The following is a 26242-nucleotide window of genomic DNA, read 5'->3' as shown; positions in this document are numbered from 1 at the left end:
ACACACAACCAGAACTAATCTGATGGTTAGCAGGCAGTGGAGCATCTTGACCATGCAGCTACATCACAGAGCCGTGAGGAACATCTACCACCGAGTCTACAGGACAGAGATTTTACACTGCTGGATGGCAAAGTGAACATGTTTCCTACTGTGCATATGATAATAATAAACACTTTGAATCTTGAACAATAACACATCATCATCCTCAACAACACGGAGGTCAAATCTTTGGGAAGCTCTTAGATCTGCTGCTTCAGGACACACGAATCCACACAAATACAGATTTAATGAATCCGTTTAAGTTTTGTATTGTTTTGGCGTTTCGTCCAGACAGAAGTCATCGTCATATTTGCTCCGATATTTCACTAATTTTTCACTGATAATGTCATATTTGCAGATATTACTTGAAACGATGCTGTGTTTGTGGGGAACTTTTTCAAAGAAAGAAAGAGATTGTTTTACGTTAAAGGGATAGTAGCATTTTTTTAAAGTGGGGTTGTATGATCTACAAATAGCCCCTAAGTACTTTAATTGCAGTAGAAGACTCTCTGCACTCCTCCCGTTAGCAACGCCAGCCCATAATAGCCCTGCCCAGAGGTCCAAATAAAAACTGTGTTTTTCCTGCACTTTGAAGGGCTGGAAAAAATTATATTATAGCGAACAATGGAACTGTGTATTTATTTTCAGGTAAAACCTCTTTTAGGCCGTGAAAATAGGCCGTTTCTTTGGGTCTGTTCACAACAATGTATGTTGTAAATCTCTGGTCAGGGCTATTATGGGCTGGCGTTGCTAACGGGAGGAGTGCAGAGAGTCTTCTACTGCAATTAAAGTACTTAGGGGCTATTTGTAGATCATACAACCCCACTTTTAAAAAAAATGCTACTATCCCTTTAAGGCCTCAGTCACCAGTGCTGCTCTCCTCAAATGAATCTTCTTTCATTTGCACCTAAAATAAGCCGAACCCACCTAGAGCCTCTGACTATATTGGTTTAAAAAGCATTAATTAATGATGCAGGAGTTCCAGCTGTGCACAGAAAGGATAAATGACTCTGATTGGCTGTTTGATGATGAGGATGTGATCTCTCTGTGTCTCTCTTAATCTAAAGGTCTCCATGACTTTGTGTCTTTTTCCTCTCCGTCCCTGTTTATGCGAGCATTTGCATCTTTGACAGACTAATATCCTATGGCTATAAGGAGCGCTGCTGCAGATCCATGTGTGTGTGTGTGTGTGTGTGTGTGTGTGTGTGTGTGTGTGTGTGTGTGTGTGTGTGTGTGTGTGTGTGTGTTTGCCTGCTGGACCCAGAGACAGGAGGACGTCCTCTGGGAAATCAGGCTCCATCTGGTTCAGACTTCAGGGTGCTGATCCTCCCCCAGTTTCCCCCCACGTCGTCGGCCCAGAGCAGCGCTCTCACAACCACACATGAACTTTCTTTACTAGCCTACAGTATAGCAAGAATCTCCATGAGAACAATAGTGACGAGAGTTTCGCTATATATCTAATTTTTCATGTCACTATATCACCGTTTAGACTAATCTGATGTTTGTAAAGTCTATAAAACCAATGATTGGACAAACATTACTATTTCTGTGTGCATGTTTTTGTAATTAGTCATGGTTATCATAGATTAGCCGGGCTAACGGTTAGCTACCTGTTTAACTTTAATAACTCAGTGACTCAATAAACGGTCCATGAAAAAATATTTTCTCCAGCGGATATCTGAGTTACAACATGACTGAGCTAACTGGAGTAGTTTCATGTCGTGTCCCACAACGGGAGGGTTTTAACAGCTGACATCCTGCTGTTAGCTTAGCTACCGCCGTCAGCTGTCCCTGTCAGCTGCAGCCACTGATGCTTTCTACTAGGGGTGGTAGAAAAAATCGATTCATATAAATATTGCGAAATATTTTTTGACGATTTTTAAATCGATTTTTTTTTTCAAAAATCGATTTCTTTTTAAAAATTGTGCAATGTGCATTTGTTAGCCTTTTTTACATACAGAGTGTACAGGTTTTGAAAAGGGTTTAAGTTCACTTTGTAATGGAGTATGTTAATTTATAGACTCCTACAGTATTTGTGTGCAGATAAATGTTAAAAATGCTAAAGACTAAAAATCGAGAGAATCGGCAATATCGTAGAATCGCAATTTAAATCGAATCACCATCCAAAAAATCATAGAAGAATCGAATCGGGAGAAAAGCATATCGTCCCAGCCCTACTTTCTACTGTGATTCCCCTAAACTGAATACCACACACACAGCAACACAAAACACACACACACAGAAACAGTAATGTTTCTTCAATCATTTCAGATTTGTCTAAACGGTGATAGGACGTGAAAAATATGATATATAGCTAAACTCTCGTTCGTTACTATTGTTCTCATTCAAACTACGTGCTGGTTTTCTACCCGGAAGTAGTTGTAAACAACAAGGAGATTCGGTCTACGTATATGTTGCACAGAAACCATCCCATCATCAGCACCGACACGCATCTCTTATCTCTTTCTGTCGCCTACATACGATGAGCTGACAGCGACCGCGGGACACGGTTTCCACGTCGACAGGATGAAACATGTGAACGCCCTCTGATGTGTGACTCACTTCGCTCTCGGCTTCTGGCTCTGGGTTCAAAGCTGCTGCAGAGATGTGACGACAGGATGGACGAGGCCCAGGGCCCCGGGCGCCATGGAGACGATATGATGGTATGTATATAGGAGCAGGAAGCTGCCAGGTTTACACAGCTGGAGGTGGAAAGTGTTTATTTACTGATTTATTCAACAGGCACATGTCTATGGACCGATAGAGGAGCATCGGTGAGGTGAGGTGAGGTTTGGTGTTGAGGTCAAGTTTCTTTCATTTCATTTCATTTTGATTTATTCCATTCATGGTATAGCCTACCTACATTCTTCACATGGTTGCACTTAATGTACACATTGTCACCAGGATGAAGAAAACGTATTACCTGCCCCTCTCTGTTACTATAATTACATTGGCTTACTTCAACACCAATATTATACTCTATTTCAAAATATCAAAGATGATGAAACATAGTAGTGACAAGGAAACAAACAAAATAGCAGCGGACACCACTTGTCTATCTATCTTTTCTTTTTTCCCTTCGTTTTCTCTTTCTCCTTCTTCTTATCTTTTCTTTTTTTCTTTTCACATCAGACCGAAGCTGACTTTCTACTGGGTTTTTGATCCTGAACATTTTAAAACGTGATCCACTGATAAACTATTGGAGCTTATAGTTTAGTGTTCGTCTCTGGTGTTCTGTATGAAGTATGTGTCTTTTATATTTGGTACGTACAGTCATTATGAAAATGAAAAGACCACAGGAAGAATAGCTGCTGCTAATGGGGATCTTAATAAACTAAACTTAACCTGAACCCCTAAACTGTCTCCTCTCGAAACTATTTCTAAAAACCAAACATCCATTGTACTTTATACTTTATACTTTATTTTACAGGATAGCCCCTTGAGATGTGCCATCTCATTTTCGAGGGGGTCCATTGGTGGACATTTGATGTAAAATGAATGTTTCTAAACCAAAAACACACAAATCAATCAATGACTCATTTGCAGAATTGATCTAGAGAGAGATCTGTGTTGTTTAGCTGAATCAAACTTTACTCTTTTAGTTTTTTTTTCAGCTGCACAACATCTGTGTGTCATCATCTATGTGTAATATTTATCACAGCTTATAATAAGATGAACATCGTGCAAAACTGTCTCTGACTCCCGAGCATCAATACAGTAGTTCTTTGTCTATATGGGACCTTTTAGCCTAACCTTTTCTTCTGACTGAATATCTCAGGGTCTATTCATGTAGTTTGAATGTTGTGTTGTTTCAGATGTTTGGTGTATCTTGTGTGTGATCAATGACAATAAAGATATTCTATATTATTTCATTCTATTGGTATCTCTAAGTGAAACACACTGTTTGCACTGTGCATCTGATTTGTCATCTGATTGTTAATTGTTGACTTCTCTTCTCTGTTTTCTAACATTTCCAGTGACATCATTCATTCAGCATCGTTATTTTCTGCTTCCTATCTGCTCAGCTAATGGTCTGGGAGTAGCCTATATGTTATTATAAAAATTAGACATCAACATTAATAAACAGCTCGGTTTACTTCTGAGTTTGTAGTATAAACGTGACGTGCAGGACTGCACATGTTCATCCGCAGCAGCCTCGGCTGATACATTAGCCTTTTGTTCATGCAGTTATTTGTTTCATTTGTGTTTTCGGGGACGAGAGACACCACGGGACCGGGACACATAATTGAGCCGGCGCTGAAACGCGTAATGTAAAAAGGAGGAGGTTTGAGGAAACACAGTGCAGACAATCTAGCGGCTGCTCCATCTGGCCTTTGCATACGAGTCCGGGCTTCGTCCTAATGAAGCCGGAGCACAGATTCATCTGCTTCCTATTTGAAGGCATTACTTCAGAGCCGTCTAATGTACCCCCCTGTCGCTTTGGCTCCATCACTTTCATTTACTGCCATTACAGTCGCCGCCTCCGCCTCCGGCCCTCTCATCCCGCGCACTCGCTCTTTTCTTACGCACATGCTGACATCTCGGTTGACCACCTGGTCTGGTGTCCAGCTCCGAGTCCAGATCCGAGTCCAGATCTGAGTCCAGAACTGCAAAAACTCAAAATCTTTCCAAGAATATTTGTCTTAATCCTTGTCAAAATGTCTCATTTCTAGTCAAAACTAATCTCTTTCCACTTTAAATAAGACTCATCACCTAAAAATTAACTTGTTTTTAGATCATTTTCACTTGTTTCAAACTCATTTTCACTTGAAATAAGTAGAAAAATCTGCCAGTGAAAGGAAGTTTTTTGTGCTTGTAATAAGAAAGAAAAACTTGCTCCACTATCAGATTTTTCTACTTATTTCAAGTGAAAATTGACTTGAAATAAGTCAAAAGTGTCTAAAAACAAGCTACTTTTTCTGTATAACTATGTATGTATATGTATAATTAAACATATTTTAGGTATAATGAGATTTGTTTTGACTAGAAATGACATTTTGACTAGAAATAAGACAAATATTCTTGGTAAGAGTCCAGATCTGAGTCCAGATCTGAGTCCGGCTCTCTCAGCCTCGTCTACCTGTCTCATCTCTCTCAGTCAGTCCATCCGCCCGCCCACGTTGCTACAACATGAAATATTGCTCCAATTACACTTCTGACAACTCTGAGGTAAAAAACACAGCGATGACAAAACTACCTCTTGACATCTTGACACCTCCTCCTCCTCCTCCTCCTCCTCTTCCACAGTCTCTGCAGCTCTGACAGGAAACTTAGCTTCTTTTGATTGGCAGCAGAAATGTCAATTCTCTTCTTGTACACCGAGGGATCTGTAATTGAAAGCATCTTCCTCCTCTCCTTCCTCCTCCCTCCTCTTCTTCTTCTCCTTCCTCCTCTTCACCACCGCGGCAGCTCGGCTCAGTGGCTGCATCGCTGCTGACGCTGCATCAAATCAAACGCCTTCATTTTTCACTCACTCGTGCATGAAAAAAAAAACCTAGATACATGCAAGGTTCCCACTTTTTTCTTAAAATCATTTTCCAGGACATTTTCCGCTGCTTCAGTCTGATCCGTCCCATTCAGGCTTTGGAGAAGAGTTGTTTTTGACAGTTATTTTGTACAATTAAAGGTCCAGTATTATTTATGAATGTGAAACTCTTTAATGTGCTCTCTGACTGGCTGGATTTTCGTACAAACATGGCGGTGCAAGATGGCGACACTCTCTAAAGCCCTATAAGACCCTTGTTATATGTAAGAGGAATTTAATTTTAAGGCTACGAAAACCAAACACATTTTATTTTATAACAATTATTATACACTTATACAAATATATTCATGGGTAGTAGATTCAGATTTTAACAGTAAACCTTGAGAAATATTACACACTGGAGCTTTAACCAGTTTGTTTCTATGTTTATTCCCCTCTCAGCCCCAGAAGTCTGATTTAAAGATGTGCAGTCTGTGGCTCTTTAACTTATCTATGAAATAATCTCTTACAAATTTAGAAATTATGACAAATTCATCATAGAACGACGTTTTTGTTTTTGTTTTTAAACCACACCCACTACAGCTCGTGGTCCAACACTGGAAACACTCTTCAGTCTCTAGTTTTCTCACACTTCTTTGGAAAACAAATCCCTGGTGGGGTCAGAAAAGGGACAACTCAAGCTTTTTCCAGGTCATTTTCTATCTGTTTTCCTTGACTGGAAAATTATAAAACTCACTTATCAAACCCACAAAAGGGAGATCTGGGAGTCCAGGCTTCGCTGGAGGTCACGGTCTGACAGAAACCAACACAATGTCGTCTGCAGAAAGCCGCCTCCTCGCTCGCTATCCGGCGGTGCCTTGAGATCCTGTTCATGAAAACCACCGACCACGAACACGAACAACACGTTTTGACTTCCTGCCAAGAAGACGCAACACGACGCTCGCCGTGGTTACACACGGACCAGATGGCTGGTTGTTGCCGTCCCAGAGAGAGGAGGAGCAAGTGGACTTTACATCATCAGAGGAGACTTCAGGTTAAAGGGATAGTTCAACATTTTTGGCAAATTGGCCCATCACCATAATCCCTATAGTCATAGCAGTAGGTTTGTTACCTTTAATTGTCGGTGCAAGCTATTTTTAGAACGGTGGAGCAGAGCCGTGAGCTGCTCAGAGCTATGCTACGGAGGCTCATTATGGGATTTCTTGGTTTCCCTCATCAAATACACAATCCAACAACTCCACAACGCTCTGGTGGACAAGTTGTGACCTGCACATTCACCACGCTATGAGATAATAACACAACGTTACCACACAGAGTTGTTGTAGAGGGAAATTCATGCAAAACCACTGATGCGTGTTGCCTTCAGGGACAGTTTTTCATCAAGCAGTCTCTGCATTTCCCTCTAAAACAACTCTGTGTGGTAACGTTGTGTTATTATCTCATAGCGTGGTGAATGTGCAGGTCACAACTTGTCCACCAGAGCGTTGTGGAGTTGTTGGATTGTGTATTTGATGAGTTTGAGGAGGGAAACCAAGAAATCCCATAATGAGCCTCCGTAGCGTAGCTCTGAGCAGCTCGCCGCTCTGCTCCGCCGTTCTAAAAACAGCTTGCACCGACAATTAAAGGTAACGAACCTACTGCTATGACTGTAGGGATTATGGCAATGGGCCAATTTGCCAAAATGTTGAACTATCCCTTTAAAGCAGTAAGGCTGACGGGGAGATATCGTTGCAGGTTGAACAACATTCAAACATCCGCCACCCACCCACCCGCCGCCGCCGCCGTGGCGACCATAATCCATAATCCACCTGCAGCCTGGGTAAACACAGCGCCTCCATACTGATTATTCTAAACAGACAGCCTTTGTTAATAATATATGACTGTTTGGGCGGCTATTGATTGAAACACAACGACTGCCTGCTGCAGAAATACAACCCACTGAGAGTGTGCGTGTGTTTGTGTTTGTGTGTCTGTGTGTGTGTGTTTTAGCATGTGCATGTGTTAGCAGCGCTGCAGGCCTCCTGACTGCAGTTCACTGTCTAAATGGTGGAAATGATCCATCTGCTAAAGACTCTAATTCACTAAGTGAGCAGAGTTCTCTCATCATTGATTATCAACTTCATAACACGACCACAGGCGCAAAAAAAAGAAAAAATTAAAAAAAAGAAAAAGAGAACGGACGCTGCTGTTAAATTCAGGAGTAATGAAGTGAGCTCTCAGCCTCCTGATTATAAATGTGCTGCTCCTGAACTCTGGGGCTAATTGAAGGTTTTATTAATTCTTCACCCACAGTCACAGTCACAGACACGTATAAACTAATGCTGCAGGTGTCGGTGTATAATCTGCTCAGATGTTTTATCCAGGCAGCTCAAAGTGGCAGAGTGGATTCCTGCAGCGAGGTCAGAGCTCAGAAACAACATGGCCTCTTATCTTTTTATAAGTTCTCACATTTCCCTCCAGGGAGGTCAAGGTGAATCAATTGAGTCCATCGTTTCAAGTAGCCAAACTCAGCATCTTCTTAAAAGCTTTTATTTTTGAAATTGTATTGCCGTCTTCTATAAAGGTTTATTTGTGATTTGTCAGTTTTGGCTCTATTTGTTCTATAGTTTCACAGTTTTACTCCAATTAAAAAGTGAAAAACGTTGACTTTTTGTTGAGTGGAGCCAATTACTTAACTGGTTCTGGATGTTATAAAAGCACAAAGAAGGATTTCAGTGTCTAAAGTGGAAATGTTTTTTCATTATATTGGAAAAAAGGGTAGATTTTCTGTTGTTGTATGTGCTTTTCAAAGTGTGATATGAGTAAAACTAAAAGGTAGATGTTTGTGTTAAAGCTCCATACAGTATAAAGGTAGATGTTTGTGTTAAAGCTCCATACAGTATAAAGGTAGATGTTTGTATTAAAGCTCCATACAGTATAAAGGTAGATGTTTGTATTAAAGCTCCATACAGTATAAAGGTAGATGTTTGTATTAAAGCTCCATACAGTATAAAGGTAGATGTTTGTGTTAAAGCTCCATACAGTATAAAGGTAGATGTTTGTATTAAAGCTCCATACAGTATAAAGGTAGATGTTTGTATTAAAGCTCCATACAGTATAAAATTAGATGTCAGAACTTCCTGTGTCTTTGTGATGTCACAACAAAGCAGTCACACTAAGCCCCGCCCACCACCACCTGGACCCACCATCCAACAACTTGTTGGAGGATTTGTGGTTTCTCTGAGTGTTTTATTCTGAAATCTGCTCAATATTTTTATTGGATCACTTTAGCAAACAGTCAGCCAATCAGAGGAGAGACTCAGAGCCACCTCCTCTCTTCTGATTGGCTGACACCGACCTGTTGTTACTAGAGCTCCTTCTTCTTCTTTTTCTTCTTCTCTCTGTATCTTCCTGTTTTGCATTTCGCTCACATCTGCCTTCACCCCCTCATTACCTCCCCTTGCCTCCTTTAACCATCACACACCCATCCCCACTTACTCCCCTTGCCCTCCCCCCATCTCTCCCTCCTCCCTCCCTCTCTCCCTTTCTTGTGCTCAGTGATAATAAAACCGGCCTGAGCTCCGGTCCAAACACAACCACGCTGCAACATTAGGTAACAACAACATTAGCTGTTAGTAACTCGCTGAATGCTGATGTCATCTGGTGTAATGGAGAATCTAATCATTTTAATCATTTTAACAGAAATAAAACATTTCTCAACGTCTTCTCTTGTGAGATTCATCATCAATGTTATGCTGCGCTCTGATTGGTCCACTGACAGGAAATGATTGTTCACATTTACATAAGTGACTGACCACATGTGGCCTCGTTCACATTCACATTCACATTCACAGCAGCCATGAACGCACCATCAGTCACCAGTGTAACCGCCATCACTGGGGCTTATCTCTACAACTCAGGGCATCTTCCACATCTTATCTACTTCCTCCACTCGTCTCCATTCATTAATGACATCACAATCATCCGGCCAATCATCTGTCAGCTCGTTTTCCCCTCAGCCAATCAGCACACCTCCTCCTCCCACAGGTGTGAGCTGCAAACTTCCATCTTTCCTCCTCCTCTTCATCCGTCACATCAGATCTATGTGCCAACGTCTGCTCTCTATTGATCGCTGATTATTTATCTATCGACTCGATCGACTCTAAACACTGAACAACACTACGGTTATTTACGATAAGCTCAGAAAAAACAGAAAATTGAATTTCATACTGCAGTGCCTTTAAGTGTTTGTGAAGATGAACGAAGTGGTCTCTCACTCTCTCACACACACACACATGACTCTACTGAAGCTGCTGCAGTAAGAAGCTTCTTCACAATATACTACGTCGTCTTTGGGGATTTTATTTTGAAGTGCTAAAAGTTTTCTCCTCCAGCGTTTTTGTGGCCTTGATTCATCTCCAACAAAGTGTCTACAAATCACAGAAAACTCTCCTCTCACTCTCTCTGTGCGCTCTGTGTTTTTAGTTTTTAGTTTGTCAGCCGCTGCTCCACTTCTGGTCCAGACTGAAGTTAAGTGTTGTACAGATGTTGATGGTTCCCAGAGGATGAACCTAACGGCTCTTTGCCACAAGCACGACTCGGCTTGACTGAACTTGTTGCTTTTCCTTCTCCACCAGGGACAGTCTCTCTCTAGTACCTGGCACTTTCATTGGTAACGTCTCAGTCTCGTCAACCCGACTGCCGGACACTGATTGGCCAGAGAGCGTAACTGTGCAGCGGAAAAGGGCCGTAAATGTCTTGTCTGTGGTTTTCTGGTTTTTCAGCAGATTTACATTTCCAGAATCAAACGGTCTCATCTTATACGTTACCTCAGGATGTCAACCTGACATCGCTGCTTCCTGTTTATCTTCATGGATCAATACATTTTTTGTGCAAGAAAACAGTTCATCACAGGGCTTATGGCAGTGGCTCCCAACCTTTTTTGGCTCGTGACCCCATTTTGACATCACAAATTTCTGGCGACCCCTGTCAATCAAGTTATTTTTATATGCTGCATATTATTTGAACTCGATTTATGTTTGAGAAAGTGAAAGTGTAGAACACAGTTGTTTAAGATTGTGTGTGGTGTTTTAATCATAATTTTAAAAAGAATAATAATTAGTTTTATTAGTTTATTAGTAATATTTTTTTATCAGTAATTTTGTTTTTTATCAATTAATAGACATTTCAGGCGACCCCAAGGTTGAAAAACACTGGCTTATGGGTAATCAAGAGTCAGTAGGTAAGCTAATGTGCATGTGTTTGGAAGAAATTTCCAGGCAGAACATGCAAACTTCTCTCAGAAAGACTCCAGGCCAGGGGATCGAACCCATACAGGTGACACCGCTAACCACTGCACCACCGCGCACTTTCTGATAACGTCTGAAGACATCGACATCGACATAGCTGATACAAGATCAGCTTAAGCCCCAACTTATTTGGCTTTTTATTATCAAAAATCAAACCTGTCTTTCATAAATCCGTATTTCACTGAAGTGGAATCACAGCTGCATACAAATGAAAGCTTTCTGGTTCCTTAGAATGAGTTGTTACAAGTCGTTACAAATACAGAAGTGGGCGACGCACCGAACCGAGGCGGCCATGTTGCATCGTGACCGTAGGTAACCACGGAAACGGCCTGTTAAAACTGTCACCACTGTGTAGTGTGAGGAAGGACGGAGGCACTGGTGTTGCATTCAGGTGCAGTCAGGCAGACGGCCGTCGGCAAACCAACCGGATGTCATTTTACTCCACCAGAGAAAGACGGTAAAACAATACCACATCACCATGACAACATATTGTCACGCCTGTATTGTTTTGCCTCGTGCTGGCGGACCACTTGTTGACATAGACGCTTGTTTATCCTGTTACATGCAGCGTCTGTTGTCTGTCTGACGTCTGCCCCATTTCAAGTGAATGCAACATCAAGAATACGTTCAGATATGCAACCGCAGCGCTAGATGGGGGGAATTCCTACATATTATACCTTTAAGAGTGAAAGTTCAAAACCCCACATCACATACTCCTGTGCTTTTTCTTTATAATGATGTTTAGTTATAATAGTTAAAGCTTGTGTAGATCTCTGCTCGTGATGTTTGGCGACACCTGTGGTGACACGTGGTAACTGCAGATGTGACAGGTTAGTGTCATGTTAAATTTAAACCACCTCATGTAAAACAAAAAAAACACGTTGAACTGGGACAAATTAAGTTGTGTGAATCTTCACTCTAGTTTTTTATTTGACATAAACCAACACATTTATATCAACACAGTTCAGCTCAAATATCATGATATATGATATTAAGCGTCTGTTGCCTGTCTGACGTCTGCCCGATTTCACGTGAATGCAACATCAAGAATACATCCGCACCGCTAGATGGGGGGAATTCCTACATATTATACCTTTAACAACTTTAGCAGCAACTTTCAGCATGCTGAAGGGTTAAAAAAACTACATCATCAGTGCACTTGAACGCTCCCTCACGGCTCTTCCCAAGTATTTTTTCTTCTTGTGGTGGAAAATCTAATGGCTGCAGCTCAGTAAAACCACACAGCAGCAGCAGCAGAGCCAGGCCTCAGCCATTATTAAGCTTTATCATTATATCTGTTCCAGCAGCCAGAGGGGGGGGGGGAGGGGGTTAAACACAAAGCACCACAGGGGAAACACACACCTGAGACACCACAATGCTCCACTGCTAATCTGTGCTGTCAAACATACACACAGGCTCAGACACACAACAACACACACACACACAAACACAGGGTGAAGTGGTGACAGTCGAGTGATGTGAATAACAAGAGGAGAGCAGAGGACGGGAGGGATGGAGGGGAAGAGAGAAGAGAGGGATGCTGGGTAATTTGACAGTAAGAGAGCGACACAACTTAGACCTGGGATGAGCTCGGTGACAGAGTGAGGATCATGTGTGATGATGAAACATCTTTAAGACGCTCACATTTCCATATTAATAAGACCAGGAGCAGTTTTTAGGGGGTTTTTATCTCCGCTTTGTTATGAGATGAATTCTGAGCAGTGTTGTTATTGATTTGTCTCTGATTCATTTAGTGCGACTTGGACGGTTCGTTCATAAATATCTGACATTTGTGCTAAACTGGCAACAACAAGACGAGGACTGAATTCATACAGACAAACTGTTTCCCCTGCAGCAGATCAGATTTGAAAGTAAAATGCCACTCAGTCAGGAGAGCGTGCAGCTCCGACGAGCCCCGACCATCTAATATGTGAACAAACAAACCGCTGCTACATGTCAAACTACAAGTCAGCAGCTTCAATGTGTCTGGTTAGTTACGTCAACTTCCAACACGTTGTTTCCTCAGATTTCAACAAGCGTGTTGCAGAAATGTGATGGTTTCTGCAGCAGCAGCAGCAGCAGCAGCAGCAGCAGCAGCAGCAGCAGCAGGAGGTACAGTCAGTGTAATGGGTTGTTCTCCAGATCCTGCACCTGACTGTGGTGCAAATCAGTACAGAGTTTTTGCATAATCATGCAGACAAAGAAGCAAAACAACAAGATGCACAGGTGGAAACAACCTCAGGGGTAATAGAGTAAGTTCTGGAGGAAAAACACAACTTTTTGTGTTATTTTCTCTTTTTTTAGTGCCTACCCATTGGCTCCCAGGTATATAATACATAATTTTTAAGTCAGCATCTGCCGTGGTGTGTTTAGAAAGTGGGCAGCTTTGCAACTTGACGGTCATATGTGTTGATGGAATAATGAGATTATCCTATCAGTCCTAGGCTGCAGTATGTTATTTTCCATTCCGTGCGCTTCACACTCCCCGGTATCTATTGATTGTCTAAAAGGGACGTTTCCACCGCAGGAACTTCAGGGTCATTTTACAGAAGCCGGGGCCGTTGGTGCGTGTCTCCACTGCAGGAACCGCCCCTGAAGAACCGTCTCACAGAACTATTACTGGGGCCAAATGAGTCCCTGTCTCGGGGTAGGTTATCAGATCGGGCCTGAAAAACTCCCAGGTTGGGCTTGAGGTTTACTCTGTGCTGATTGGTCAGACTCATGTGACGCCAAGAGAAAGCTCCAAAATAAGCAGCGTTTTAAAAACCCAGCGTTATTAAAATAAAACGTCTACACGACCAGAGAACATATGATAGTAGTGTGAGTGGACAGACAACTACGTGATCATGCAATTAGTATGCAACAATCAAAACAGCATTTTCAAAACCCAGTATTATTAGAAAGCGTCTAAAACAACAACTACACGAGCAGTAAAAAAGGAAGTAAAAGTAAAGAAACTGTTGCACGTCGGTGGGTCCTGCTCTCTCTTAAGCTGTAACAACAAGCTTCCAGATGTTTACAGGTGCAACCAGGTAGGGCTGTGAATATCTGCACATCTGTGAATGAATGAATTTAACATTTAACCCGAACGTTGGGACATTTAAAAGGATCCAGTTTGAGTTGGATGTTGTCTGCAGCCTCAGTAGTTGTGTGTCAGTTCTGCACAGATACAAAAGGCTATTTAACTGTCTGATAATTGTTCCCCAGCCGCTCTCAGAATGAGTCCTGCATGGCGACAGCTCTGCTCATTCAGTTAAACCTCAGCAGGAGCAGCAGAGGATGCTGGGAAGCTGCCGGTCCACACGTGTCCACGTGACGAGCTGACGAGCTGACGAGCAGGACTCAGGACTCAGGACTCAGGACTCGGCCCTGCTAACCTGATTAAGACCGAGCCAGGACACACTCAATTAATAGGAGCAATTGACTCGTGCACTCGCACACAGCTGCTGCCTGTTCTCAGAGCACGGCAGCAAAATGAACATTGATGGAACAATATACACGAGGTTGGACGGTGAGGCTGCACCGAGGACTCAGCTTCCTCATATTCTGTGCATATGAACATGTACAAAATTAAAAAATATTTTTAATGAGAACCCTGCAGGACTCCTGATTACAGCACCAGGAGAAGAGAAACAAACACTAATTCACACGCTGCTGCTTAGTCATTTGACAAATCTATTTACAAGGTGCACAAATGTATATATGTATAGTGTGTGTGTGCATCAGTGTGTGTGTGTGTGTGTCTGCATGCATGCTGCTCTCATGCTGCTGAGTGTGTGAGGTGTTGGCAACAATCTCCGTCATGAGAGAGCTCTATAAATAATAACCTTCCTCCTAGAGTATGATTCAGACGCTGTGATGTCTGACTGCAGAGTGATGCCGCACAGCTCCATACTCAGGTATGTGTGTGTGTGTGTGTGTGTGTGTGTGTGTGTGTGTGTGTGTGTGTGTGTGTGTGTGTGTGTGTTTGCTCTTTTCTCACATTAACTCCTCTGTCAACAGTCTGATGTTGTTTAGTGGAAGCAGCTGTAGAACTCGTCCTCCCTGGTTTTAGTTTATCTCAGGTCGATGTTCACACGTACAGTAGCTCATTGGTGCAAAGAGAGTAAAAAGCAGACCTAATGCTTTAGCAGCTTGTTAGAAGAAATGCTGCTGACTTTTCTACAGACTTCACAGCCACAGTGGTTTGATCCAGATCGAACCACTCCACGCTCATCTGTGTCTGAAGATGACTCTGCGTTACTACGGCAACTACAGAAGCTGATATTCCACGTCGAAGTGAGATTTTCAATTTTCAATTTTCATTTTTAACCATCGTCCTGCAGCATAAAATCCAAATTCATCGTCCAGCTCTATTCTACGTTCAGGTGACGGAGGAGAACAGTGTGAGAAGTGTTACATCTGCAAACTTCTGAGCTATGATCTATTGAAACAGATTTGTTGTTTTATGTGGATATAAACTTTATAAACCGCAACACGGAAAACATCTTGGAGAAGCTGTCGGCTTTGCAAAGGCGAATGGATCAATTTGGAGACCAGAATGGACAAACAGAGTAAGTCGAGTCTATTGAAATGCGACAACTCGCCTTAACCCAAACAATCAGAATCTAATCTGCATTTCGGCCTCCTGCTGTTGTAAAGTGTGCTCATATCTATCTATCTATCTATCTATCTAGTAAATTCCACTGTGCAGATGCTGATTTAACGCAGCTGATCATCAAAATGAATGAAGAGCTTCCAGGTGAAGAGTGCGACCCTCATCATCATCATCATCATAGTTTAGTTTAGTTTAAGTTTATTTCGGACATGTTAAAATAAATAAAACATAATACAGAAATGGACAGACATAACAAATAAAAACTTTGCAAAGACAACATATGAACAAAATAAAAAATATATAAAAAAAATAATTGAAAATAAAGATATTTGAGTTTATTTTTTCATATCCGAAAAGGAGTGGGAAGAAGTAAAACTTATTCATAAATGATCTATCAAGTTTTCTAGTCATTATAGTCTATTCAATAAATGAATTTATGAGTTATTTAACTGGATTTATTCTAATATATTATTATATTTATATACATATAGATTTATTCTAACATATGACAACCATCACCATGCTGTTTGATACAAGGAAGAAGCTTCTCCACACAGAAACACGCTCCATCAGATGGACACATCCTCCTCCTCCTCCCATCGGGGGGTAACGACACCCTCTGCCATCCCACCATCCTGCCCTCCCCGCCCCCATCACAGCCTCTCATTCCTCCCCCTCCCCCTCCCCCTCCTCTGACAGGCAGAAAGGCCAGGATGAATTCTTGACGTCCATGCGAGTTAATTACCAGCGCTGAGCGTGTGCTGCTGGAGATGTGTAATTATGACGGCACCTCGGCCGCTGTTTCAGCCGCTCAGGGAGAAGCAGCTCCGCTCAGACAAACCGCTGCTTTACATGATGAGGGCTAATCTGCAGAGCAGGGAGAGAGAACAGGATGGTCCTCTACACACACACACACACACACACACACACACACATATGTATATATATATACTGCACACACACAGTGTTTTTCCTCTCAACGAGCTGCGTGATTACAATGTTTGAGACCTGAAGTACTGGAGAGAGGAGATGAAGGACAGAGCAGCTCAGAGAAGCTCAACTCACCGCTCACTTTGACTTTCAAAGTTAAAGCATTTAAATATTCTGTACGCAAGGGCGAGAGGAAAGGAAAGGAAAGGAAAGGAAAGGAAAGGAAAGGAAAGGAAAGGAAAGGGGTGAGAAGGAAAGGAAACAAAGGAAAGGAAAGGGGTGAGAAGGAAAGGAAGCAGAAGAGAGGAAAGGGACGGAAAGCAAAGCAAGCAGAGAAGAAAGGAAACAAAGGAAAGGAAAGGAAAGGAAAGGAGGAGAGGAAAGGAAAGGGAACAGAGGCATAGGAAGGAAAGGAAGCAGAGGGAAGGAAAGGAAAGGAAGTAGAGGAGAGGAAAGGAAAGGAAACAAATGCATGGGAAGGAAAGGAAGCAGAGGGAAGGAAAGGAAAGGGAACAAAGGCATAGGAAGGAAAGGAAGCAGAGGGACGGAAAGGAAACAAATGCATGGGAAGGAAAGGAAACAAAGGGAAGGGAAAGAAGCAGAGGAGAGGAAAGCACTGAAAAGAGAAGGAAAGAAACAAAGGAAAGGAAGCAGAGGAGCTGGAGAAACCCTGAGTGATGCTGTGGAGCGACGTGCTTTCCTTTCTGCGTGGTCCAATCTCTCCTCTATCACTCTGTCACACTACAGTATAACTGGTTTATGTGTGTGTGTGTGTGTGTGTGTGTGTGTGTGTGTGTGTGTGTGTGTGTGTGTGTGTGTGTGTGTGTGTGTGTGTTGGGGGGGGGGGGGGGGACTGAGACTCACTCAGCTCCCGTCGTCGCCCCGAATGATCAACGCTGAAGAAGAAGAAGAAAAAGAAGAGACAAACGGCCCAAACATCTATATAAGTCTCTGTCGCCCGCCCACCTGCTCTCAGCGGGAGCTCCAACACACACACACACACACACACACACACACACACACACACTCACACACACACGGGCTGCTCATCGCATCTGTTCACCAGACTCCCTGGCCAAGGAGAAGAGACGGAGAGAAGAGCGTTAACACAGAACAGAATAAAAGAGGATTTGTGTGAGTGAAGCTCTGGAGCTGTGAGGCCTCAGACTGTGAAGTGCACAACCCTCCCTCTTCTCCCTCTTCTCCTTCTCCCTCTTTCTCCTTCTTTCTCCGTCCTGGTGGCAGCAGCACACACAGCAGACTGCAGCCTGGACATGTGCACAACAACTACAACTACAACAACAGCAACAACAACAATAACAACAATGGAAGTGAAGCAGCCTGAGTCATAGAAGCTGCAGCTCCGTCTCAGCTCAGCAGCAAAAACCAAACCAAACCCGCTCATATGCATGATGTGGCCGCATGCCATCAATCAGCTGCAGCACAACACACACACACACACACACACACACACACACACACACACACACACATAGATGTAGGCTACATGTGCAGAGGACAAACTGGTGTTGCTATGCAGGTCAGATCCTGTACAGACTTCATGGTCCTTCAACATCAACTTTCAAAGTTGCATCCAAGAGAGAGAATACATTAAATGTTCCTCATTTTATAAATAAATAATAAGGATTTTAACCCTCGTTGTCCTCCTGGGTCAAGGAAGGAAGGAAGGAAGGAAGGAAGGAAGGAAGGAAGGACAAAGGGAAAGATGGGAGGAAAGAAGTAAGGGAAAAAGGAAGGAAAGATAGAAGGAGGGAGGGAACAGATTGGGTCAATTGAGTCAAAAAGGAAGGAAGAAGTAAGGACGAAGTGAAGGAAGGAAGGAAGGAAGGAAGGAAGGAAGGAAGGAAGGAAGGAAGGAAGGAAGGAAGGAAGGAAGGAAGGAAGGAAGGGAAAAAGGATTGTGGAAAGAAGAAAGGGAAAGAAAGTTGGAGGGAGGGAACAGATTTGTTCAAGGAAAAAGGAAGAAGGAAGAAGGGAGGGAAAAGGGAAGGAAAGAAAGATGGAGGTATAAACTGTAGGGAACCAGACCAGGTCAATTGGATCAAAAGAGGAAGAAGAAGTAAGGACGAAGGGAGGGAAGGAAGGAAGGAAGGGAAAAAGGATTGTGGAAAGAAGGAAAGGAAAATGGAAGGAAAGAAAGATGGAGGGAGGGAACAGGTTCGTTCAAGGAAGAAGGGAAAGAAGGGAGGAAAGAAGGAAGGGGAAAATGATGGAAAGAAAGATGGAAGGAGGGAACAGATCAGGTAAATTGGATCAAAAGAGGAAGAAGAAGTAAGGACGAAGGGAAGGAAGGAAGGAAAGAATGAAGGAAGGGGAAAAGGATTGTGGAAAGAAGGAAGAGAGAAAGGAAGGAAAGAAAGGAGGATGGAGGAAGGAAGGAAACAGATTGGGTCCGTTTGACCCAGAAGGACAATATGCAGGAGGGTTAATTAACCATAACAGAGTTCCCATCACCACAAAGCAAAGCTCTCTTCTGATTGGCTGATTGGTTACTTACGGGTGCCATCGAAGCGCGTGGCGATGGTGTCCAGGAAGGTGTTCTGCGGGGCCAGCAGCCCGCGCATCACCGGCATCCTGCTGCGCGTGGACTGGCTCCTCCGCGCGCGGCGTCCGTTTGACCCAGCGGACCCGGACCCGGCGGACTCGGACCCGGACCCGGACCCGAGTCCGAAACTAGGCAGGAAGCGCGAGGTTCCCGGTGCGCATCCCAGCCCCTGGAGAAGCGCACCGATCCGAGAGACGCGCGGGGGCTCCACCTTGGCACCGCGGGGGTTGTGACCATAATAATCAACTCCAGCGGAGAGCGAAGTGTTGTAGTGGAGATAGTAACCACCGTGCAGATGCAGATGAAAAACAGAAATAAACCGGTTTGTTTGCTGGTGCGTGTGTGTGTTATGTGTGTGTGGTAAGAATTAAAAAAGAGAAAGAGAAAAGAAAAAAGAAAGAAAGAAAGCCAGTGCGCTGCTGCTGGAGAGATGATGAGGATGGATGGAGACTGAGAGGCTGCTGCAAGTTTTGGTGCTGATGATGCGTGGAGTCAATCTTATAGCAGCAAGCTCCTCCTCAGCTCAGCGCGCGCGCTCTCTCTCCCTCTCCCTCTCTCTCTCTGGTTGCGTGGTGATCTCGGTACAACTGAGACTGAGACTGAGTGAGAGCAGATGCGGAGTCACATGACGCCTCTCAGGTCTCTGGGTCTCAGAGTGGACGAGACAGACAACAAAGAGAAGAGAAGAGATGATGATGCTGTTGTTTGTTTGTTTGGGAAGCGCGCGTGGGTGGAAAACGGGTCCACACACAGATCCCAAAAGAGGTCTGATGATCCGATCCGGATTCGATCCTGCTCTGGTTCCTCTGGTCCGAAAGTGAAGTTGACCCAGCAGCAGCAGCACCGAGAACAGAGCGCGTCTTTCCCTGCTGTTTGCACCAAACAAAACCCGCGATTTCTTAATTATAGTCCACAGAAAAGCCTCCTCTCTGCATCTCTAACTGGCTCTGAGTTATAAACTGATATAAAACCTCCGACATGAATAGATTTACAGCTCCTATAGGCTACTACTAACACCATGAGACATAAAGGAAGAAGCCGCTGTGGTGCTGTCCTCTCCTCTCCTCAGGACCACATGGCTCCGGTGCAGGTGCACACACTCAGCTCACAATACAAAGCCTCGGTCTGTCCGCGATGCGCAGGCAAATTCTGACACCTACTGGTGACACAGCGCTAGTTCAACACATCCCAATAAATACACATTAATACAGGGGGGCTCAATATAGTCTCACTCTGGGCTCCACATCTTCCCATGGTCATTAAGTCGCGACCCACTTTTATAGAATTCAAACCAAGATTTTTTTTTAAAGCCTTTAAAAACTCATTTTGCTCTTTATTGAGCAAAGTGCATTTCAGAGCACATGAATGAAACTGAGGAGGACCATGACAACTGCATGTACAGAAGTGAATAAAGAAATATCAAACTGCACAAAATGGAGACCAACAAAACGATATATTTGACTTCTGATGCATCTCTGCATTCAGAGCATATTCACAAAAGTGAATAAATATCAAATTGCACAAAATAAAGACCCACAAAACAAAACAAGATTCACTGCATTCAGGCCACATTAAAGCAGATATCAGTGGAATGTTTTTGTTAATATAAGTCCTAAATAGTCCTATTTTCCGTCAGCAATCACTTACATGAAGTATTTCAGCCTAAACACGAGCCTCTCCGTCACTCTGCTCTGCTGTAACCCGAGGAGAAAATTTTCCTTGTGGGATACAAGTGTTATCCAATGAGGAGAGAGAACGGCATGAAGGGCTGTGTGTGCAGCCAAGGGATGCGCGTGAATGTGGTGACGTAGCACGAGGACCAATTGATGCCTGACAAGGGCGGGGGCTGCTAACTCATGGTGCGTTCAAAGAAACTCGTACTTTGTGTTTTTCCTTCCTGTGAAGTCATACCAGTTCGATCTGGTACGAGTTCACGGGTCGGAAGTTACGAGTGGCCGTTATAGGGAACTTTCACAGACAACAGGATGGTAAAAACACGAGCTACGGGTTACCTGGAACGCTACCAAGTCGTAGTTGTGACTTGAAGCTGTAACTTACGGTTTCAAAAGCCTGCCTTGAACGCAGCATTAGCCGAAACGGCCGTGAAGCTGATATCTGCTTTAATAAGAAACTGATATCTTTGCATTCAGAGCAAATGGAGCAATTAATAAGAAACTGAGGAGGAGCATTACAACTGCATGTGTTCACGTGTCTTGTGTGCCTTTCAAAATAAGTTATTTTCCAAAATAAAAGACATGTCCAACATCAGATGTGCATTAATATTATTTAGCCTACTTTTTTGACCAGCTGTCCGCGACCCATCCAGAACGGGTCCGCGACCCACTTTTGGGTCCCGACCCACCAGTTGAGAACCACTGCATTAATATATACAGTATGTTGATGGTTCAACTTCATTTTTATTTAGGTTTTAGGTTTAGGTTTAGGTTTATTTATTTAGCACACATTTATATTCAATGGTGCACAGAGGGAACAAAGCCAATTGGCTTGTACATATAATAAGTTCCACCCCTATAACAAATTAAAACAAGACAGATTTCTATGGCTAACAAATAAACATAGGGGGGAAAAAGGAGATAAAGTGCATACATAATCAACGTTGTATGAGCAAAATGAACAAAAATGAGAAAAAATGGAGAGATAAAGAAGAAAGTAATCAGTAACAAATAGAGACAATAGAAATAAGATACAAAAAAATCATTAATTAAAATCCTAAAAAGACAAAGTAAGGATGTGGGATATGGAGAGAGCGGGAAATTCAAGAGAAGTTGAGATGTATTTTTAGCTGCTTTTTAAAGAGTGGATAGGAAGATAATGGATCTTAGTGAAGGAGGACCTCTATAGGACATATTAAACTGATGGTGTGATGTGCGGCTAAAGGGTAACATAGAGTTATAGATTATTACTGTGTCTAGTACGGTGAGAATGTACAGCACATTATGAGTGAAGGTAAAGAAATTTTGAAAAGTGACAGGGCGATCTTGGTTCCTATAAATAAACTTGTGAATAAACAAACAAATCTGATAGTTATTATTCAGTTTGTGATCTATCTTATCTTCGACTATTGTAGGAAGCAAAACAAAGTCCATTCTTTTTTCTAGAGCAAGAGACATTGATTTTAACAGTCTGAATGATGCAATATTGAGATTGTCACAATATCTTGGTATTTGGCTTGATGAGTCATTTATAGTTTTAATTAAACATTATATTGAAAACCTTACATCACCAAACTGCAGCAAAAACTCCCTTTGGATTGTAAGTAGATACAGTCGAGGAGGCAATATTTCTATCATTTCCTATAATTTATGGTGATATAATCTATATGCATTCTGCTGCTGTGACTCTGTTTATCATTCAGCACAATGACATCCATCGCAGTCTGTATAATAAATATGTCTGGTCCTCTCACCACCTTATAAAGCAGTATCTGTGCTGGACTTGGACCAAACCCGTCTGATGCTTCAAGTCCCACGGGTTTGTTCCTGTTCTGAACTTGAGAAAATCTGCATTTAGATTGACACTCCTGGACATTTGAAGACTTTGCTCTCAAACCAGCTCACTTCAGTTCAGTCTGCACCTGTTTTACTGAGTCTCCTACTGTTATAACTCCTTCTTCTTAACCTCTTGTTTGATCTGTGTTTTTCTCTGTATCTCGACATCATTGCAAATGATGGAAACCTCAATGATTTTCTAGGCTTAAATAAAAGGTTTGATGATGATGATCTTCAACTAAAAACCATGGAAGCATCAAAAACCTGCAGCTATAGGACAGTACAAACTTTTTCACATTTAAAAATAGTCTTAAAATGTCAGTTTGAGAATAAAGCATGTCTCTAATTATAATAACTATATAACTATAAATAAGAATACTATTTTTTACGTTGTCATTACACATGTCACCCTGCAAACACAACACCACCACTCTATACCAGTCTAGCTATGTCGCCTGTATTTCTATTATATTTTCCATTATATTCTCTGTTGTATATGTCACTCAGCGTTATGCAGCTGCAGTCTTTCATGTTTTTCATGTCTAAAAATCCCTGCATGTTCTATAAGACTGAACATTCACTACAATGTCAATGACAAAATGTCAAATATCACAGCAGACAGTGTTATGCTGGGCTGCAGATGATAAAACTGTATCTGTAACTGTATTTTCCAGTAGAAGATAAAGAGTAAAGAGAAAAGGACGAGCTGAGACTGTGAGCTCCCCCAGGCAGACCCCCCCCCCCCATCAGGACAGTTTAAATCACCATCAGATAAGTCAGACATGTTGCTCAACACTGCACTGTTCAGCCATGTGCTGCTTTTAATGGCGTCCCTGAAGGCAGCAGTCTGACACACACACACACACACACACGACTACAATGTGGAGGTCAGTTTGACATAAAGCTCCTGTTCACTCTGATAAAACTGTCATTTAACTTTAACTGTGTCAAAAATCTAGTTAAGATTCAAACATGTTCCTGAAAAAGCTCCTGACTGACACAGAGAGGTCAGAGGTCAGAGGTCAGAGGTCAGCTGCTGGCCGACGCTGCAGGTGATGAAGCTGCTGTGTAGCTACAGTCTGATCTGACGTCTGTTCAGCCTCGGCACCATAGACACATGATACACCTGCTCTGCACTGATGAACCTGGAGGCCTGATGATACCATACAATACGATATAATATGACTAACCAATATGATATACGATATACAAGCATGTGATATGATACGATACGCCATACAGTACAATACGCTTTATATTTTCAGTATTTAAACTGTTGCACAATAAAATGTGAATTTAAAACATTTTAGTTTCTGCATTTATCAAAGTATTTATCAGTAATACAGTGAATGTGAAAATTTACTTTGCAAGTAGATTTCGGTGTGCGCCCCTACATTTTCTGCTTGCGCTCCTAAAATTTTAAGTTAGGGGCCACTGTGCTCCGAGTAAAAAAAGTTAGTCTAGAGCCCTGATACAATACGCTATGATACAATATGATAGGCTATACGGTATATACGATAAGATGTGGTATGGTAGGTAGCCTACTATATGATACAATACAATATGATATGATACGCCATGACAGGATACAGTATAGGCTACGATACTTATTCAAATCCCCTTGTCCCACTCGGGGAAATTTGTCCTGGACTCAGCAACTGCTCCATAAAGGCCTTGACAACCACAATAACAACACACAAACAATACCATGATCACAACAACTAGGCTACACAACAGTAGGCTACTGCAACACTAAAAACCACCATAGAAAGACACCAAGAAAATCATTGCACAGTCTTTGGCCTGTTTAAGAACTTGATGGCCGTTTTTCTCATTGACTCAAACAGGTTGACAGAGACGACTGTGCAAAGCAGATTCAGAGTTCAGTGGGAAAAACAGAAAATTAAAATGGGTCATTTGAGATTTACACCATAATAATTATGGTGTGTCATCCTTTTAAAAAGACACAAACTGCGTTACTCTCCCTGTTATTTCTGTTTGGTTATTTTTCCATTCTAACTGCAGGAATCTGTCTTTTTATATTTACCCTCTTGTTTTCCTCAGGTCAAATTTGACCCATTTTCAAATCTTTTTTACTTCATAAATCTGGTTTTCTGTCATAACTGCCTGAAAACAACATGGATGGTTGTTTCTGCAGATGGGACGATGGGTCGTACCAAAGAAATTGTTTCTATCAATAGCCTATCCTGACTAAACCGGCTATATCCTGTTAAAAACTAGATTTTTTTTTTTAACAAAATATGGTCAATAAATAAGGTTTAATTCTCAACAAAATTCAAAAATACAGTGAAAAAACTATGAACAAAGCTGATAAAGGTGTGTGTGTTTCTCATATCTATAGTACAAGATAAGGACACAAAGGTTAAATCTGTTCAGCTGGACTGTACAACCTTTTACCTAATTCAAACACAGCAGCTCACATTACAACACACAACACAGGAGGTTTTGTTAACATTTCATCATGTAATGCATTTCTCAGACACAAGCACAAGCCTCCCTGTTAAAATAATAACCTACAGTAGCCTACAACAGCATCACTGAGCAGAGCCACAACCAGAGCTAATAATGACTCTGAGCTCCATGCAGCCCAGAGGAACCAGGACAGAGCTAAACCACAGAGAGGGAACATCCAGCTGCAGCTAGAAACGCAAAACAGAGGGAGGGGGGACTCACCTGTTTGCAGGTGCTCTGATTTCCATGGTGACCAGGGCAGGCAACTGTGGTGTCATAAAACATCCCACCACTGGACTTTAGGCTCCTCTGTCCACATGTCCACGTCCTCATGTCCATCCACTCTGCTGATAGCTCACGCCACATGGCTGCACCAAACACAGGTGCAACACTTGAAACCTTGCTGAGGTCATTTGAGTTTACGTGCGTTAATTGCTACATCACTTCACTTCACTGTTGTCAATAAAAATGTTCGGTGGTTTATTTTAAGTTTAGTTCTTTCTTTCTTTCTTTCTTTCTTTCTTTCTTTCTTTCTTTTTTTACTTTCTTACCGTCCTGCCCGCGCATTTTCACATCAGCGCGACGTAACTCAGGTGTATCAACAACGTCACCTCGCCTCGTGACGTGTTTCCGCTTCAGCAACAGGACGCAGCAACCGATCGAAACTTTTGGATTTCTCAAAAATTGAATTACTAACTTTTTTTTTCTTTTTCTTTTACTTTTTTACCGTTTTGTTTCGGTTTTTGTTGATGTAAAAAAAAAAAGAAGCAAAAAAAGTTATAATTCAGTTTCTGAGAAAGCCAAGACTTTCAATCGTGTTTTTCTCTAAAGATCTCCAACTATTATAATTCGAACAACAAATGATGATGAAAATACATGTAGTAATTGTAAATCTGTAATATATTCTCTCCTGCAAAGTACATGAATAAAAATATATGAATCTGTAGGCTAGAAAAAAATCTATGTAAAATTGTGGGGAAAAAAACAAACTTAAAGGTGTACAGAAAAGAAAATTGAATTTGAGCCCACTTTGGGTCATAAAATTAATGTGATAACTCATCTTTCAGACGATGTAGGCCAAACTTTGTGCAAAATTCTATTTTTGAGTAAATCCGGGATGAAAGTGTGTATTTTTTTTTTTCGCATTGGATAATGCAGGCGCACAGATTATACGTCAGCCTGTACACGATTCATCAGGCACTGATATTGGATCCGTCATCCGTCATTCAAACGTCTGAGACACACACACACACACGGAGCTCGGTCTCGCCCCAAGCTTTGAATATCCCGCCCGCTCGATAACGACCAATCAAATTCGTTTTCCTCACTCGGGTAAACTCGTGTTGCAGCTCGTGA

At 42.2% G+C, this 26242-nt stretch overlaps 1 protein-coding gene across 1 annotated transcript in view; it reads right to left on the bottom strand.

Annotated features, from left to right (window-relative positions):
• The window catches only part of kcnh3 (potassium voltage-gated channel, subfamily H (eag-related), member 3), a gene marked incomplete at its 3' end in the record, with an annotated part of 202757 nt that extends 183592 nt beyond the window's left edge, over positions 1-19165 (bottom strand). Inside the window, exon 1 of the mRNA XM_083996055.1 lies at positions 18858-19165. Within this exon, the coding sequence (XP_083852181.1) occupies positions 18858-18933 (76 nt within the window). The 5' untranslated portion in view covers positions 18934-19165. The remainder of the gene's footprint in view (positions 1-18857) is intronic.
• Positions 19166-26242: the final 7077 nt, after the last annotated feature.

This window comes from Trachurus trachurus (assembly GCF_905171665.1).
Source record: "Trachurus trachurus genome assembly, chromosome: 21".
In the NCBI taxonomy this organism is placed as follows: domain Eukaryota; kingdom Metazoa; phylum Chordata; class Actinopteri; order Carangiformes; family Carangidae; genus Trachurus; species Trachurus trachurus.
This window is presented reverse-complemented; position numbering and strand designations above follow the sequence as displayed.